Genomic DNA, 18,845 nt, shown 5'->3' on the forward strand with positions numbered 1-18,845 from the left:
TACCAGGAAGTTTTCATCGATCAATTTCACCAGTCTGTTTATTTATAGTGTATTGACAACTATTTATCATTATTTAACCTGCAAATTTCACTATATGGGTTCTCTCTTTACGGGCATTCATCACCATTTTTTATGATAAAATATGCGATGCATCAAGGTTTAATTTACCAATTCTTATCGTAATTTTTTCACATTCAACATATTTAAAAGATATTTTCTTTGGGGAAAAAACCAAGAGCAATGCCAGACACCGCATTATAAGCAGGATCGTGAGTTATCCAGGGAGTGAAGTGATGTATTTTAATTTTATTTCTTCAAATATTTCTTAATTAGTACTCACTGTCACTGTCAATGAAAGGTACTAACCTTGTCATCAGGACCTCAAAACAAACGCACTAACCATGGAGAGGTACGAAGTTAAGACAGTCCTGCTTTAAATATCAGCACTGATTCTTAAATAGGTCATGTATGATACGTAAACTGTAAGCAATCATACGAGCCCCTGTGATGATGAATAAATGTGCACACAACAAAACGCTGAAACTGTACTCGTCATTCTGTGTCTCAATCTGAACTCGAAATACATTTTTTTTAATGGGCACAAGGTTGTTCATTTTTTTTACCAAAGTTATTATTAACCGGCAGGTACCTGTTGGCATCTTTACTCATGTGCATCCAGGATACATCAACTCGCTCTGTCAAAAGCTGTATCCTGCCACAGGAAAGAAAACAGAAACTACTCTATACATTACAATGTGTGTGACAGAAATGGAGGTGTTCATTTCTCAATGACTTAAGGGCCTCCGCTCAGCTACGCATTTAGCAACAAAGGGGGCGCTCACCAGTTATTATGTACTTTTGGGAGAGTGATACATGTAAGGTGCAGTTGTTTGCATTTAAAACATGCACAATGGAGAGAATGTTGGCATACCTCTATGCTACATTAATGTAATGTGGATATTTCTTCGGATATTGTACTTTTGGAAATTGTACATGATCCAAGCACACTGCTAACTAAAATGACTGCTCCCTTGTGCTAAAAAAAATCAGCCTGAATTAGTCTAAAGTACACTATCCATAGCAGCTATGAAAATAGGGAAAATGAATTCTGCCAGACTAGACAATTCCAGCTTCTGAAAGTGCAATGAATGAATTACTAAATATATAAAATGTAAAAAAAGTTATCGGCTCTTTTTTTAAAGACATTTTACCTCTGAAGTTCAGGAAGTGAAAATGACCAAGTGGAGCTAGCACTTTTTTGAAAGATGCACATCTGGAGTATGACCAAGCTGTATACTCTATAACCCATATTACACCCATCAATCATACACCAGAGAAAAGCCAGGGAAAATTCTTTTTCTATAAAATTCTAACCATATGCAAAATGCGAAACTGTAGAGCGCCACCAAATGCGAAAAGAAGTTTTAAAGTGGCACTATTATTTTTACTTACTGGTGAATGTAACTAGCAACAAATTTTTATAATGTACATTTTTTCTTCATTGATATAAGCGACTTGAGCCAGGATAGTGTGACTGGGTGGGACATCATGCTACATGTCCACAACATGATGCCTCAGTGCTAGACATCACTATAAACTGCCACACTGCAGACAGCATAGAGATATGACTGAAAAATTGTTAAGCTACATTAAAAATCACATACAGTTAGCAACATCTGAATAAATCATTACCAAACATTAACATGTCATCACTTAAATGGACACATTATTTTAGAAGTAATTTATTATACTAATGATATCATGTGGGGTGGGGAGGGGGGACTTGCAGAACAATTTTATGTAGAAAAGACTAGAATAAAACAATTTTATGTAATGTGTGAGTGACTTGGATTCTTTAAATTAAATTTCATACATATTGCTAAGATATCTGCAGTGTAACAGTTTATAGTGATGTCTAGCACTGGGACATCATGCCGCAGACATGTATCATAATGTCCCACCCAGTCACATTATCCTGACCCCAGGTTGACCAGTCCTAACACTAACTTCTTAACGTTGAGTGCCAAGCGAGGCAAGCTGTTAGTACCATTTCTGTAAGTCTTTGGTATGACTCGGCTGGGGATCTAACCCATGACATACGATAAGGAGATTAATCAGTGTATCTCCCAGGGGTGTAAAATTGAGGGTTAATAAAAAACCTTGGTGTCAGAAATCAGGGTCAAATAAAAACTACATTGGTCAAAAATGTACTGACAAATTTTCATGTGACCCATACTTTTTCAACTTTAAATAGGATATTGCAACTTGCACAACATTATCTCGCTCTCTCTCTCAAATTAAAAATAAACCAACATGCACAATTAACACACAAATGCATTATCAATTCAAAGGATAATTTTATTAGTTCATTTTCCTTATAATTTAAACTTAAGTCATACTTTTAACAGTCTTTATAATCTTTTTGTAGCAATATTTTACACCAACACATTACATATAAGCCAAAACAAGAAGTTGAATAAATCTTTTTAACAAATGACAGTTAATTTACTGCCTGTCATAAAATGTGTACTATCACCGGTTTTATTGTACTTCGTCATAAAACACATTTATCCAAAAATCAAAGAGACTAATGATTCATCTTCTCTTTAATAAGTTACGCTTGAACTTTTACATCTTTCCTTCACTGCAGCAAAAGTTAAATACCATCAAAATCTGCAACGACCCCCTGACTGTAATCCCAATAATGGATGTGTCTCTGCAAGTTTACTGATTTCTTTGTTGTTAAAAATGTCCTGGGTGATAATGTGTTCAATAGATTTCTTAAAATTCTTAAACCTGGTCACGAAAGGATGTCTTTTGCAGTCTTCGTAACCATGAGATCAGAAGTCACACCAGTAATCCTAATGGTCATATCGCATTCCAGTAAAGGGAATTATTTTTTCCATCTTTCATTAAAGTTAGATCCACAATTACTCTTCTGTGTTCTGCTTCCTTCACTTTCATCGCTAATGATTCTTAATGCATCTCATTTTAATCTAAAAATCACTTTCTAGTGCAACAAGCATTGGCGTTAAACATCTGGACGAAATCATGCTGAGGTCCACATTATTAAATTTTGCAAATTTCATGGCGCAAAGAAAAATTTCCAAGGGAGGTCCTGGACTTTCAATGAACTTTAATGACCATGCAAACCATGTAATAACAGCCATGATTAGAATTGACATGGTGTTCTCAGGGCTATTCAAATCCAACAGCCAGACATCCCAGACTATTCATTTTTCTCAAGTTGAGCAAGTCAAATCATCCTAGTCACTAGACTTGAACAAGTACCTTTTCCCATCTTAAAAAGTCGGACAAGTTTATGTTTGTACTTAAATCATTTTATCTACCATTGTCTGGTCATTAATGCCCTATGGAGATAATGAATGCTTGATTCCACTCTTTTCTACATATACACTGACATCCTGTATGACACATACCAGTGGTCATTGATAACTGTTCCATGTATGAATATTATATTGCCGCTTGACTGCATTTTGGGATAAGTGACAAAATTACTGACAAATCAAAACATGCCACACAAAACACACCCAGTATAATTATCTAGCAGTGTTTCAAGTGGCTTTCTTGTATCGTGTTTACTCAAACTAGATCATCATGAACAGCTCATGCCAATTTTAATCACGTTGAATCAGTGAAATCAAAGAAAGTAACTTTACTGATATTAGTGTTGGTTTCCTTTATTAACGGATTAAATGACACTAATGGTTCCTTAACTTTTCAGTGATTGTAAAGAGAATTTGCTTCAACTTGTGATATTGCGTTTGAAGCAAAACAATCAAGCTATTTTAATGAGCTCTCTCTTTTTGTATTTAAATGACAAAATATATGTTATGATCACTTTGAAATTAGTTGTCACACAAGTCGATATTTGATCTGTGAATAAGAGTTCACTTGATTTTTGCAATGACAATAATAAGTTAGACTGGGAAAGTGGAGGGATAAAATGTAAAAACTGCAATAAAGTAACCCTTTTTCCCCCAAGAGCTATAAGCCACCCAAAAAATTTAAAATATGAGATAGCTATAAAAAAAATTCAGCTGCATTGACTTGATTGTTATCCCTTGCTTGATTTTACTGACTTAAAAGGAACGATGTTTTGCAGTTATTGTAAACAATATCACAAACTGGCATAGGCTTTTTGGGACAAATGAAAAGTAAGGTGGCAACAGTAACTTTTCAGAAACTGTATGTCCTGGTGAGATCCAAGATTGATCAGCCCTGTCTATTAATCTTAATAATTTCAATTAGTGAAAAGTTTTACATCAAAAGGTAAATAGTTTTCATTCCAACCAGCAGGATCAGACAAGTTAACATTTTATGTAATATTTATGTTTAATTGGTATAATTATATAATGCTTTACCTTATATAATACAAATCTGTAGTTGCAAAAAGTCATCAGTTGCAATTAAAGTTTTATTCTTTTCTCTCATCCTTTTAGTCATTTAGGCAACCAATTAGCCAGGGTAACCTCTTTCGGTTGTTTTGTTTTCCCTCTGGACAATTAGGCCATCCTGTTCTAATTATATAACAAGCAATATACAATTATCCAATTGGTTCGTTTGAAAATGTCAACATGTTTTGTCCAATCATTCAACACTCTGATAAGCATCAGAATCAGTCTAACATATTCTCAGAGGTCTCGCTAGGATTTTAAATCTAGAAGTCCAGGACTCCCATTCTGGTAAAAATAAAAGTCCCACCATCAAAAGCTGCAGTCCCTTCTTTCCTACAGAATCAACACAGACGCTGAGTGCATCTATTTTTAGATGGAGGGGTTTTCGTAATGTAATCACTCACTATAATATAGGTTCATTACAACAGTCCACTGACAGGATCGGAAATTTATGGTTTATTTATTTGTATACATACTTGTAATAATTTTAGGGAAATAAATAGTATCTGATTTGCTGTTTTTTCCTGTATTTTTGCAAATATGTGTCAAGTCAGAAAACAGCTTAGACCTTAAAGTGCATCTCGCGAATTCCAAAACATAGCATTGTCCCATACGTTTCTGACCGACATAATTTGCATTTTATAGTTAAATTTTTAATAAAATAATACCTAGGCTTTGGTTTCAATGATTTGTATATTTTTTCTGAATATATTTGCCTGATGATTTAAGAAAATAGCAATCTAATAAACTGGTACATCCCAGACTTAGCGAAGTCCGCCATTATTTCCTGTTAGGCAACTGGTTCAGTTACAGTTTCAAACTAATTTTATGACGAAATAGTGTACAAGACAGTTAATATACATCCAAATCTCCGATTCTGTTCTTAAAACACAAGTTTGTATGTTTTATCATCAAAGGATAGCATGCAGGAAATTGATAGTTGCTACCTTACTCGGAAAAGGGTTAATGGTCAATCAGCTATCAAAACATAATGCTTGTGAATGGGCAAGAGTTTGTTTGTCAACAAAAGTGATATAAAAACTAGGCCTACCTACTGATGCCTTGATGAATACATTTCGCTACAACACTAGAACTAACTGGGCTAAGGCGAGGGGCATTTAAAAAAAAAATGGTATGGTCAATGTACCTCTTAAATAATCATAGGGCGAAGTCGTTTTCACTTTCCTAACAGAAGAAGGCAAAGTTTACATTTTTAGGCGACTTGTCACCCACTTACAAATGGCATTTTGTCTAAGTCTCAACATGTCTTGATTCTGAAGTCACGTACAGTGCTTATTCTGACACATTCAGAAATGAACACAATAACGAAAGCTAAAGTTGTTTATTTGATGTACTTTTATAAATGACCACATGTACATCTCTGGGTCTTTCTGCCTCTGAATTCGATCACTGTAAATATCAGTACATTTACCACCCGGATGTCAGTCAAAGCCTTTGAACTTGCCCCCCAGCTATTGCATCATTTTTTTTTTTATGTACTCTTATAAAATGGCAATATGTATGTATCAAGGGGTCTTTCAGTCACTGAATTCTGTCATTGTAAATATCAGCACAGCTAACTGATCAACACCTTTTCCCACAAAGCAGGTGGCTGAAGCAGGACTAGCAAGTCTTTGAATTTTTCAGCACACATATTACATGCCTCGGAGGACTCCCGCCTCAGTGATTTTCTGCGTCCCAAATAAAAAACTGGCATCCAAATACGCGTAATTAAGCATTTCCGAGATCTCTTATTCTTTTCTGAAATTTTCTGGTTGTAGGATTTGTTTTCTTTGGCAATATTTGGAAGCATGGATTGCAGTGAGGTGCATACGTTTTCTGCACTTTTTCTGCACATATTTCTCCTGTCAGTGTTGATGTTTTCTATATACTATATTTTTCTCATTTTATATTATTTTTAGATTCAGCTATAGGCTGCTATGGATGAAATGTATAATCACTTTAACTTGCTATTTGTGATATTGTGGTGATACCGCACACTATAGGGTATTAACTTGTTGATACCTAATAAACACAACAGAATGCAAATAAACATGTATTATACATTCAATTATTTGTGATCTTAAACTCGATGAGTGGTAACAGCAAATGCTTTTGTTTTTCCTACAGCTGATCGCTCTTTCAATATTCACATCTGTTAGGTGCTAGTGTACTTGTATACAAAATGTATTTAGATGTATATTAATTATTATTCTTAATTTCTTTGCATTCCCAGACTAGTTTGGTGATTTGTTTGAAAATGCTACTTGAAATATGACCTCTGTCCCATACAATAAAGTACCTCAATTCATCAGACAGGTAAATGATGCATGTTTGACATTTCAGTATTTTAAGTACTTTGTGTATTTCTCTCTGAAATTTATGTGATAAAGACTATCAATGGAACTGCTGTATCTTGTTTAGCTTTGAGTACACTTAACAGACTACCCAGTGTGCCTGTTCTTGCCAAACATTATATACGCCTGTTCTCTCTCTCTCATATACTGGCTGTGTATACACCTGTAATTTGTACATATTCCCATGTATATTAGTTTCACTTTTTTCCTTATGTAGACCGCGTGATTGAATAACAAAGATTCATTCACTATAGACTTTTTTTTCAGATGAAGGTAAAAATTATTCCTACTGCATATAAAACAAACATCCAAGTACAGATACAAAACAAGACTTACAATAAGACAATACAAACTGCACACAGTTCATACGAGGTGCAAAGCAAATATCATCCATATTTATAAATTATCTACAATCCTTAACAGAACCAAGCAGTAATTTACTTATACTTCTTGTAAAAAAAATATATATAAATATATAATATATTGCTACACGCTAAATCGAGATTCACAACTGCTCTCTATGAAGACTGATGACAGACTGGTAAGAGAAAGGAGGATAGGGCCAGGTTAGTAACGCATGCCAACATGCAATTATGGTGAACACTTTTATTCTTTCACTCATTCCATTGATCTACCCACTTCATATTGAGGAGACAACCACTACAAATGTATTATACTACAGTGTAACATAGTTATGCATCCTAGCAGTCTGTACAATGTAAACATGTATAGACAAGACAACATATACAACAGATATAACATTTACACCCGATATAACACTGGCTACACTTATACAATCAATGAATATGACATAAAATCACTCATATTGAGTGTAATGGCAAAACAGATTGATATGTACATGCAAAAATAATTTATGCACTGATGAGAGAATTGTGACGTACATTGGTATTGGTATTAAGTGTATGTGTATTTTCAGGGTAACATTTTCCTCATGATTTATATTATATTCTGCACAACCTCCCAAAATACACAATAAACCATTTGTAAACACAGGATTGCTTTGCTTTGGGTCTATAAACCAGAGAATAGTCATGTACTGTGTATCCAAAAACTTTTCATCTCAAGTATTGTAACACCATTTAAAATAAAGTGAAAATTTATTGTCGCATGCACTGTAATTTAGATCATGTAACTATTCACAATAAACACTGACATCAAAACCTATTATTAATGATCGTAAAAAAATTAATATGTTATAATAAAATATGCAACCAGTAAACTCCCTGTAGTAATTTGCTACACTTCGTAGACAGCACATATGCCGTGCATCTGATTCTAAAGCATGAAACCTTAACGCCAAGTGATCGCGCGATGAAAAAGTGCGTTTAAGTACAAGGTGTTGTCTGTATAATGGCATGGTTCACTGACCCATATTCTAATTATTTCAGTCAAACTGGCATAGGCGGAAACATAAGCCATGCGGTTGTAAACGTGAAGTGACTTTAAAAAAAAAAAATTAAGTCGGATGCTCCCTTCTCACTGAAGATCTACTTACGGAATTTGTTCTTCAGGTCTATACACTGTGAAATATGGGGGAATTTCAGTATCTGCTTCCATTTCTTGCTCTTTCCTTTTCGCTTTCCACCGCCACCTGCAAATAAAACACAATCAACGGATGATCATGCATGTACATCAAAGCACTGCGCATCAATTAGCGATCGAAAAGTGAAAATCAACTGTCAAATATTATTCCCGAGAAGTAGGCCGACCCTTCCACTCAATGAAAATCTAACTAACCTTCTCTCGCCTTAAGGTATACGGTATTTGCAACTATATTTTCTAGTTCCATTTATTCTGTTCAGGGTCCGGAGCCGTTTAAGGGGCCAGCTGGCGACCCTGATTAAGTCCCGTGCCTCATTGATATCCTTTCACGCAGGGTGTGGTGGAACCAATATGGCGGACTTTCATCCAGGAGCAAGAGTGTTGTCAATTTTCATTGGTCCATTTTTCTACGTCATGCCAGTCTCTCTGCACCGACGTCATTGTTCGTGTCACTAAGATGCTCAAATTAAATCTACCGCACATGTATATCTACATATTAACTCTTATATGTACATTTTCAATGGCGCAACATCTAGTCCGGTTCTTAATTTCCAGAAATATACAGCTTTAAAGACTGAACAAATAGACAAAGCCAACACATATTAAATGGATTAAATTGGACTCTATATCTCTCTCTCTCTCTGTTTAGCTAGACGTGGATCTGTGATCCTACCACTAAAATTGTTCGGCCATAAGTAAACTAGTGATTAGATGTAGTGAGAAGAAATATGCCTGGAACGGTACAATGCATATTTTTTTCATCACTTTGCTCACTTTGAACTTCACCCCATTAAAAAATGGCATAAAGAAATGTACAGAGATTAATGTGCTTTAATCCAGGCCATCAGTTTTTCGTGCAGAGCGCAATGTTAGTTTAGACATGGGATGGATGAGAAATGCAGAAGTAATATAGTGGGACCCTTTGGGGACAATGGAAATGTCAGTCAAATAGGTCATGGGACCCTTTGGGGACAAGATTTATAGGGACAATGGAAATCTCCGTCAAAAAGGTCGTGGGACCTTTTGGGGACAATGGGACTTAACATTAATATTGGGACAATAGGAATAGAATAGGTGAAGTGACGTGATGGTACTGAAGATTGGTAACAATGTTGCAACAATGTTGCAAGTGGATGACCTCAGTCGGGACCAAAGAGCGGTAGGGAGGACACCTAGAACGTTTGGCGGGACATAGATATATATAACACATACAACATACAGAAATAGATTGATGAACATTAATCTATCAAACAAATAACTATACAACAGACTAAAAAAAATTTAGGCAAGAAAGCAAATATTTTCGAGGCATATGAGTGGCCATGAAAAGAGCTCTTAGGTTTCTTCTTGTTTGTCTTCTAATCTCTTCTTTTTTTCCACCAAATTCTTATTTTCTCTCCTACGTTCTTTTTTTTCTCTCCTCTTTCTCCTACTCTTGTTTCTCCTCCTCCTCTTCTTTTTCCTTTTTTTTTGTTTGCCTCTTCTTTTTCTATTTTCTCATTCCAGTCTCTCATTCGTATTCTGTCTTTTTCGTCCTCCTTGTTTTCCTTTACTTTTTTCAGCAGCTCTCTCAATCTTTCCTTTGTCTTCTTTACATTTTTTGTCTTCACCTTGGCTCTGTGAATGGTATAGACCATACTCCAATTTCATGATGAATTCCTCCACCATTCCACGATCGTCTATAGCAAATTGCAACATCTTCATGCCATCAATCTGATCTGAAGCCATCTTCTTTGATTATTCCGTGTAGAATGGCGCGAATGATGATGATGATAATAACATTTTGGTCGCCTATGCAGCTGGTGCTTTCGCGACCGGTTAAGTCCTGAAGGTCAGGATTCTTAATTAGCCGGAGTTGTGTGTATGGTGCAACCACAGCTCCTTTTTTATGTGCAAATGTCGCACTCCTTAATTTTGGAATTTTGAATATGTCTAGGCGAGGCAAAGAGGAAAGGCACCCCGGTGACGCAGTAAGCCATAGGATGTCGGTACGACCTGGAACGCTGAAGCGCGTATGATCAAATTTTAGTCCAGTTTTGCTAGTGGACAATTATTTTCCCAGTAGTGTGTAAGCCACCTGCGCAATTTTCCAATTTCATTGAGTTGTATAATTTCCTTTACCATTTTAACGATGTATTGGAATTTTGTGTACGTAGTGTACTTTTACATTTCTAAATGGTACCAATCAGCTGGGTGTCAGGAGCCCAATATACTGTTTTGTTGTCTTTTTTTTTTTGTGTGGGGGGGTTTTTTTTTGGTGGGGGGGGGGAGATTTTGATGGTGGTAGTCAAAGGATCAGATCAGGATTTTGTGGATAGAGCTTTTATCAAAAAAGGACTTCATAAACCAAAGGAAGAACCTCGTATAAGAAGGCAATTTGAAAGTCGATGTCGGTCTTCTTTTTCTTCTTCTTTGCTTTCTTTTTCTTCTCTGTCTTCTTTCTGTTGTTCTGATGGTGTTTTGGTTCCGTGTTGTAGTCCGGCATGATGTTTGCGACTGGTTCGTCTGGTTCTTGGACTTTTATTTGTTTTTACTTAATGGAATTTTGAAATTACATTGTGCCTCTAAATTTTGTTATTTATAATATGTTGGTCTTGTGGGTAATGCTGGAATTTAAATGTTGTGTTTTAATAGTTTGGGGTCTGTATATCTGTCATGTATTTTATTTCCGCTTTGTGCGGTGGGTCTGATGACTGGTCTTTTGTCACCTTATATTCTTGATTCTTTTGGGGACCTAATGTTTAGTGCTGTTTGTTTACACATTGCCAATCTTTGTCGCCTTGTGCAACCGGGCCTGGTGGCGGGGTTAGCCACTTTATATATATTATTGTTTCTTGCTTAGTGGAGTTGGAGAGTTATTTGTGTAGTTTTGTCAGACCTGTTTGTTTATTATTGTATTAGTAGCCTGAACACATGCATACATGCAGTGGAAGAAGTTTATAATTAGTAATATATACACACACTTACATACACCTATACATACACACATTTTTTGTAATTATTTGTTTTTTGTTTGTTTTTTAAGTGATATGAACTTGCCCTTTGGCTAGCGGTCTTACCCTACCGCTTTAGTCCTGTCTGGTGCTTGACGTTTTGTTTTGTTTGTGACTTGTGGCTATATCTATTCTTGTGGTGTTATTTTCAGGCTAGATCTACTTTTGTTTTTGTCTGAGTTATTTTGGTTATTTCTAGTTTTTAACTGAGTTATTTGTTATTTTTCCAGGCTAAGTCTGTTTGGATAAGACGGATGTCTTTGCCGAGTATTCGGGTCGCAAGGACTTTTCAAGGACATTTAGTCTTTTTTATTCCCTAAATTTAAGTTTGTTAGCCTGTTTTATGGTTATGATAGGGCTGAATTTGTTTATTTTATTTATTTATCTATCTAGTGCTTGATGTTTTTGTTCGCTGTTATGTTTTTATTTTCTTATGTTTGTTATATTTTGTCGTATTTGTTAATTTGCTTAAGGTACCATATTATGTTTTTGTATGTAGTTTCGATGTTTTTGTTATATGCCTTATTTAATATTTTTGGGTATATTGTGGGGGATCCGATTTTTTACATTTTTTTATTTTTTGAAGTTAGTTCGTTGATTATGATATTTGGGGCAAGTGTAAGTTTAGTTGGATAGAAATTTTTATGAATCGAGTTTCTGGTGGTATATCTTAATATTTGTTCCTGTCGTCTCAGATGTAATGGTAGATCCCCTGTTAATATTTGGAGCTCCTCTGCTGATGTATTGGGTAAAGCTCCTGTACAAAGTCTAAGCGCTTTGTATTGTATGTTGTTTAATTTTTGGAGCAGGGTGTTGTTGGCTAATGCATATACGTGGCAGCCATAATCAAGTTTGGCCCTAATTAATGATCTATATGGCATGAGCATTGTTGTTTTGGTCTGCGCCCCATTTTGTCCCCTTAATATTTTTTAAGAAGGTTGAGGTCCTGTAGGCATCTTTTGATTAGTGTCGTTATGTCGTTTTTCCCAGCTGAGGGTATCGTCAATTAGCATTCCCAAGAAATAAGTTTCTTTGATAAATTGTATTTGTGTATTTTGTAGATGGAGTTTGGGATCTGTTGTATGTTTAGTTTTTGTAGGTGAGAAAAGCGTTCCAACAGTTTTGGTGTCTGATATTTTAAATCCCCAGATGTCAGCCCATTTGCCGATTTCATCTAGGCTCTGTTGTATTTGGTTGATATTGGTTTGGTTGTTTGGGTTGCCTGTCTTCCATATTCCACTGTCATCAGCAAATTGTGACAGGCACACCCATTGGCATCTTGAATAGCATTTTTTCTAGCGGTTTGGTTAGTCCTGAAAAGGGCTGTTTTTGAACTTCAGATGCACATCTTAATGTGTGCGCATTCCAGGTCTGGCCCCACAGATATAACGACGACTCCAGTCCTGCTCCCAATTCACAGTTGTAGTTTGGAGCGCGGAATCCTCTTGAATGGCTTCAGAACCCCAATCTTCAGTTTCTGGGATTCTGAAGATTTGTTCCCTCTGTCTTCTTCTATACCACATCCTCGGATGTCCTTGTCCTGGCTCCCGCTATCATTCCAGCTCATCCTCCTAGTTTTCTTTCCGGGGCACAGCGGTTCTTGGTATTGGTACTGGTAGAAGTGGCTGTGGTTATTGTTGACGTTGTTGTTGTGGTTCTGGTGGTGCTGCCTGTGGAGTTGTCTTCACATCAGGCTTGACCTCGCACAGAGGTCTAAGTATGAGGTGAGGCAGAATCGTTCTTTTCCTTTCCTTCTCCTCTTCCTTCTTCTTTTCCTCCTCTTCTTCTTCAATCTTAGCTTTCTCTCCAATAGCCCCATGGCCAGCTCATTCAGCAAGCGCCAGGCGTACTCCAGGTGCATTTGAAGTTCCAAGAGTTTTATCAGTCTGCTCATCTTGAATGTTGACGAGTCAGCGATGGGTAGCCAGACTGACGAACGATTTCGCTTTATGTGTTTAAAGCGTGAACGTGAATGAAAACATCCCGTCACCAAAACGTACAAGACCCATATTATCACAAAAAAAACATGAAGAGTCCATGTGACTGGATGACTTTTTTTATCTTGTTAGGTTAAATGGTTTGAATTTGGAACGGTAATGAAAGGTCATAATCAGAAATGGTCATGGTTCTATCAAAATGTGTTTCCAAGTCAAACTAGAAGCCTTATTACAAAGAGGCATTTGGTTAGTAGCCCTGGGGAAGGATGTTAGGACGCCAGGTTGAATGTCCTGCTGCTATTTTCCTCTTCCCACAATTCTGACGCACTCCTAGTTTCTTCGTGCTGCTGTTCAGTGGAAGGCCCAGAGTCCACGAATTTATGTAAGTTGTTTCGCAGCTTCCACCAAGGTCAACAATAGACGTTGTTCGGATGATTCATTGGAGTAAGTGAAGAGTATGTATATACTAAACTGCCATTGTTGTGGCCTTGCTTTTCGCATATGCAGGGACCACCAAGACAAACATTTGACCACAATAACAAAGGGTTCTTGTATAAGGGCTGGAGCTAAAGCTGCGTTTGTAGAGTGGTCAGTCGTCCGTTATCGGGCTTCCATCTGCCTCTCCCTCCGCTTCCGCCTCCTCGTCCGCTTCTTGTTTTTCCTCGTCTTTGTCTGCACCCAGCGCCCAGAAGTGTCATTATCGTCTAAATGCACATTTGTTTCATCCCACACTATTAGAAGGGGTTGTTCATTTGACCACAACTCTCAAGCTTCTGCTAGTAACTAGTGCCTTGCTCTGGGCTCCTAATGGCCCATAGTGCTGGAGTCGGAATGATTTCCGTAAGTAGCAGCCGGAATGGCGCCTCACGATGGTTGTCTAATCTGCGTACTTCCATCGCTGAAGACATGTGCGTGATAGATTCACTAACCATGGCACAACTGACTAACTGAATTTAGATTTACGTCGCGCACGCCTTTTCAGGCATGTGCGACGGTTTAATTTACTTTATCACATGAGGGTGAACGGAGCCCCATCACCGTGCATTATAATGCGAGCATTGCTCGCAACTTAGTTGTCATGTTCAGCCGAGCAAGGAGAGGGGGGACGCCGGAGCCACCAAGGCGCCAACATCCGAAGCGCCCAATCCTGGGGTGACAATTTTGATTCTCATTCAAACGTTCTTAAATGATTCGTCATGCCGAATTTCAGAATATAAATTCTCTGTGCAGTGAATTTTATCCTTTAAATAAAATTCGATGTATGAAGAGTTCTGGAAATGGGCAAGCTATTGGTCTTTACTTTTGACAAGATTTGGGGATTAGGGTTTTAATTCGTTTTCCGAATTGCTTTACCTTGTGTGGCTGAGCCTGGTGGTTTTGGACTTGTACCCACATTATAACGTCTACGTTTATGGACCAGAACCAATCTTTCCTTGTATAAGTCAGAAAATATTCTATTTTATTTAGTCCACCTTGTGTGGAGCCTGATGGTTGGGGATCAAACCACCTTATATTCTTAATTTGGAGCCCTAAGTAACCTTATAGTCTTAATTTAATTTGCTACGTGCGAAGCCGGGCAAGACGGTCGTGGGCTCGAGCCGACTTAGGGTAATCATATGGAGATTTTTTTTGTTTCTTTATATCTATAAGATTTTAATTTGTGCCACCTTCAGGGGCTTGGTCTAAGCGGGTTGGGACAGTTTTCTAATACTTATATTTATTCTTACACCTTTTCCAGATTGAACATGATGGCAAGTAGGCGATAAATGGGTTTAGATTTTTAATTACTATCTAGGTTAAGTTATTTGTATTGATCTTTTTACTATTGCCTGATATTAATGATCCCCTTCGTTAGTTTTGTAATTGTGTGTTTGGTTTGACTTTTGAATTGCATTGGTTGACTATCCTTACCAATGTCCTACAATCTGTTACTAATAATATTGCCATAATTGTTTGTGTTTTGTTTCAACAGCCAGACGTACGAACAGCAGGGAGTTCCGTCTCGACCAATGCCGGGTTCGTGGCGTTACCAGGCCCGAATGAACCTGGGTCCGTGGCCCTTCATCACCATATCTGTCATTCCTGCCCCACTCACAAGGTTCGACAGTTCAGTATTTATTTGATATAATTGCGTTTATAAGATGAGGGGAGGGTTCGTGGTAGAAATTCTACTTTGAATGAGATGGAATGTCGGTTATCTATACTTTACCTTTTTACCCATCTCTGTGGAAAAAATTAAAAATATTGAGATAGGTAAGCTCGTTATTTCTGGAAGATGGCATCGAGAATGCTGGGTATGTACAGGCACATACAAGGTTCTTGTATCTTCTTCTAGTTACATTGAAATATTTTCCTCTCTGTGGTGTAGAACGGCCATTCCTTGAAAATATTACTCGGGTCTTCTACTTTTGGTCAGTGTGGGCACCTTGTTCCCCTTTCTACGTTAATTGTAAGATATTTCCCAAAACTGACTGCCAAAATAGTTTTTCCTGTTCTAATTCGGTTGATTGTTTTTAGGTCTTGATTGTTTCTTAGTTTTGAACTATTAATATTCCGGTTGATCATTGATTGGATTGAGTAGAATGTTAGTCCTTTGATATTGTTGTTCCAGATTGTTTGCCATTTGGTGTCAACCTGTAATCGATGTTCTTGTATGTTGGTTCTTGTAGCTTTAATCTATCCTCTTTCGTTTCTTGGAATCTCTGTATGGGATGATTTTGATTTTATTCTAATCCTTTCAGTATTAAATTAATTTCTGCTAGGAAGTCTGACCTACTGATCGAGTTATTGCGCTCCAGGGATTTTCGAACACTCCGTGAGTCGCAGAGTATTGACAGTTTTATTTTCTATTTTATTATAACGTACCCATTTAAGGACGTCGATGATTGCCCAAAATTCTGCGGAATATATGGAGCAATAGTCTGGGAGTCTGTTTCCTAGTACAAGGTTGTCTTCTTGGATGAATATGGCGCCTGCTATTATGTTGGGTTCTTTCGATTTGGATCCATCTGTTAATATTTTCTTATATCTGGAATATTTTATGCTAAAGGGTATTCAAAACCTTTCAGTGATCTTCCTAATCGGGTGCGTCATATCCTGGAAAGATAGTCTTGCCGCGTACCTCAGGACATCTTCGCTAGCCAAAGTTCCGTTATGTTAGCCCTATTTACACCTTGGGGAATTTAGCAGATATTTTGGCGCTTTGTGCTAGTGATATTGATTGGATTTCATGAGTTTCCTCCTTTAGTATGTGATGCCAACTAACCAATAGCGTGTAACAGCGGTACATTGTATATTCGCCTAAATTGGTGGGGACAATTGACTTTAAAAGCATACTTTGTATTCATCAATATTCACAATAATTGTAACTCAGTGAGGTTTCGGTGGACACGAGTTTTTGCATGTACTGTTCATACATTTGCCACCAAGAATATACTGATAAACCAAATCCAAGAAACGTAGTCATAAAACACACGGTGTCCATAATTCAATGAATCGTCTTGTCTTGTCGAATGAAGTCTTTTAAAAGTAGTTGGTAATCAACTTAGTCTTCAACACCATTATTAACTCCCTTCCACTGAATTTGATGAGAGAGGTCTCGGCTTGGTGAGGTACATAGCTCTTTCCGACTTCTGTAATCAGTCTTTTTATAACCTTCAGATACCAATGGCTAATGCTATTGTGGACTGTAACTTTCACGATACCAATAAGTAATCTGCAACACTGTGTGGATTATAATTTTCCTGATACCAATAAGTAATCTGCAACACTGTGTGGATTATAATTTTCCTGATACCAATAAGTGATGTACAACACTTTGTATGGATTGTAACTTTCCTGATACCACTCAATAATCAACAACACTGTCACTTAGTTAATACACTTGAATGCTCAGTCATGCAATCACTTTAATTTTTGTTTCTTAGGATAAGTTTCTTATTTTTAAAGAAATGTCAGTGTTGTTTGAAAAACTGCAAAGCCGTGAGGGGATGAATAGAAACTGGAACTCCAAAACCCTTCCAGATATAGAGTCTGAATGTGAAATATGAATGAAAAATTGAATTTTGAGGTCACCTATCCATCATTTCCTTAGAGACAATTCTATATCAATTTCCTATTGGGATACATTTGGTCAGTAAACTGAGTTAGTGGGTTGCTAGGATACTGCACTGATTGCTTAGTTGCACCATCAAACACAGGCCTTGCATGGCTCTATTGGTGACAGGGAATGGTCCAGGAAACTCACTGTTGTCCATGATGGGGTGTCTGGGTAACCAGATTTTGCCATGATCTTCAAGAGGCCCCAATGATTTACCGTGTCAAAGGCTTTTGTCAGTCGACGAATGTCATGTACAGGTTGGAGTTCAGTTCCTGGCATTTCTGCAGGAGCTGATGAGCTGCAAAGATCATGCATGTGATCCCTCATCCTTTCCATACTGACTCGCATGCAGTAACCCCATGCTCTATGTTATGCACAAGGCAAGTCAGCAGAATTCTGACCAAGATTTTGCTGGGTACTGACAGAAAGGAAATGCCCCAATTGCTGTCACAGGATTGTCTGTTGCCATTTTGTTTATACAAGTGGGCGATGGATGCATATTTGTAATAGTGGGGGAAAAGTTCCTCGATTCCACACTGACTTAAAGAGTTCAGTCAGTTTCTGTGCCATGTCCATGCCCTTGGCTTCGTAGACTGCTGCTGGTATAGTATTCGCTCAATGTGTTTTGCCATTTGACATCAGGTCAAGTGCTTTCCCAGTTTCAAACAGCTTTGGAGGATCAGCAAGAGATATCTTCATTTCCACTAGGGGAAGTTGTTCCAATGCGTCCTCATTCATATATGTATGAGTACATGAGTACTGTTATGTATATTTGTTTGTTAGTTAGGTTTTTTAAAATCTTTGTTAAATTTCATTACATGCCACTGTAATGTAACATTGTATGCTGGACTTGACGTTGTCCAAAACTTAACAAATTTCTGCTTGACCCAATCGACTTTTCTTTAATTATTTCAGTTTGTGTCAACAACTAATTCATAGCTAAATTATTCTCTGAGTATGACCTTAATATCAGGATCATTATTAATAGAAGTAAATTTGTTTATTTTGGTCTAAGTTTTGGAATTTCCCGAGTGTAAATCAAGGTTATGGTTTTGATTTTGTAAACAACAGGATCATTCCAGAAGGTTATTTTCCATTAGGTAATATCTTCTTGTTTTTTCTATTTTTATATACAGAAAATTCTACTTCTGACCTGAGGTAAAGTAGAGAACTATATAATCTTGTAATCGTGAGGATGTGGTCATTCGTGCTTTAACATTTAGCACTTTCAAGTCGTATTATGTTGTGTCCAGGTGGGATGAATCTTTTTTTCTTCAAATTATTGAATTCAAGTGATTATTTTATCTGGTAAAATTGTTGGATAAAGGCATTCACTGGAATTTATACTGAATTCTGACCTGGAATTATATTACTGTGATTCAACAAAAGACTGTTGACACATCAGCACTCTATAAGCTATAACATACACGTCTTTACCTTTAATTTTGGATTTCTTCAGGACTTGTACTGAGTTTTAT

General features: G+C 37.1%; 1 protein-coding gene across 5 annotated transcripts in view; it reads right to left on the reverse strand.

Annotated features, from left to right (window-relative positions):
• LOC149795715 (G protein-coupled receptor kinase 5-like) overlaps positions 1–8,697 on the reverse strand; it is a 96,613-nt gene extending 87,916 nt beyond the window's left edge. For all 5 annotated transcript variants that reach the window (XR_016422392.1, XR_016422394.1, XR_016422393.1 and 2 more), the window contains exons 1-2: positions 8,534–8,697; positions 8,292–8,387 (exon numbers count right to left, since the gene is read on the reverse strand). Coding sequence is in view for 2 of the 5 variants with exons in the window: in XM_089965607.1 (XP_089821733.1) it covers positions 8,292–8,387; positions 8,534–8,585 (148 nt within the window). In the remaining 3 variants the exon portion in view is untranslated. The remainder of the gene's footprint in view (positions 1–8,291; positions 8,388–8,533) is intronic.
• Between the last annotated feature and the right edge of the window lie 10,148 nt (positions 8,698–18,845).

This window comes from Sinohyriopsis cumingii, chromosome 7 (assembly GCF_028554795.1).
Source record: "Sinohyriopsis cumingii isolate HCF-2022 chromosome 7, ASM2855479v2, whole genome shotgun sequence".
Classification (NCBI taxonomy): domain Eukaryota; kingdom Metazoa; phylum Mollusca; class Bivalvia; order Unionida; family Unionidae; genus Sinohyriopsis; species Sinohyriopsis cumingii.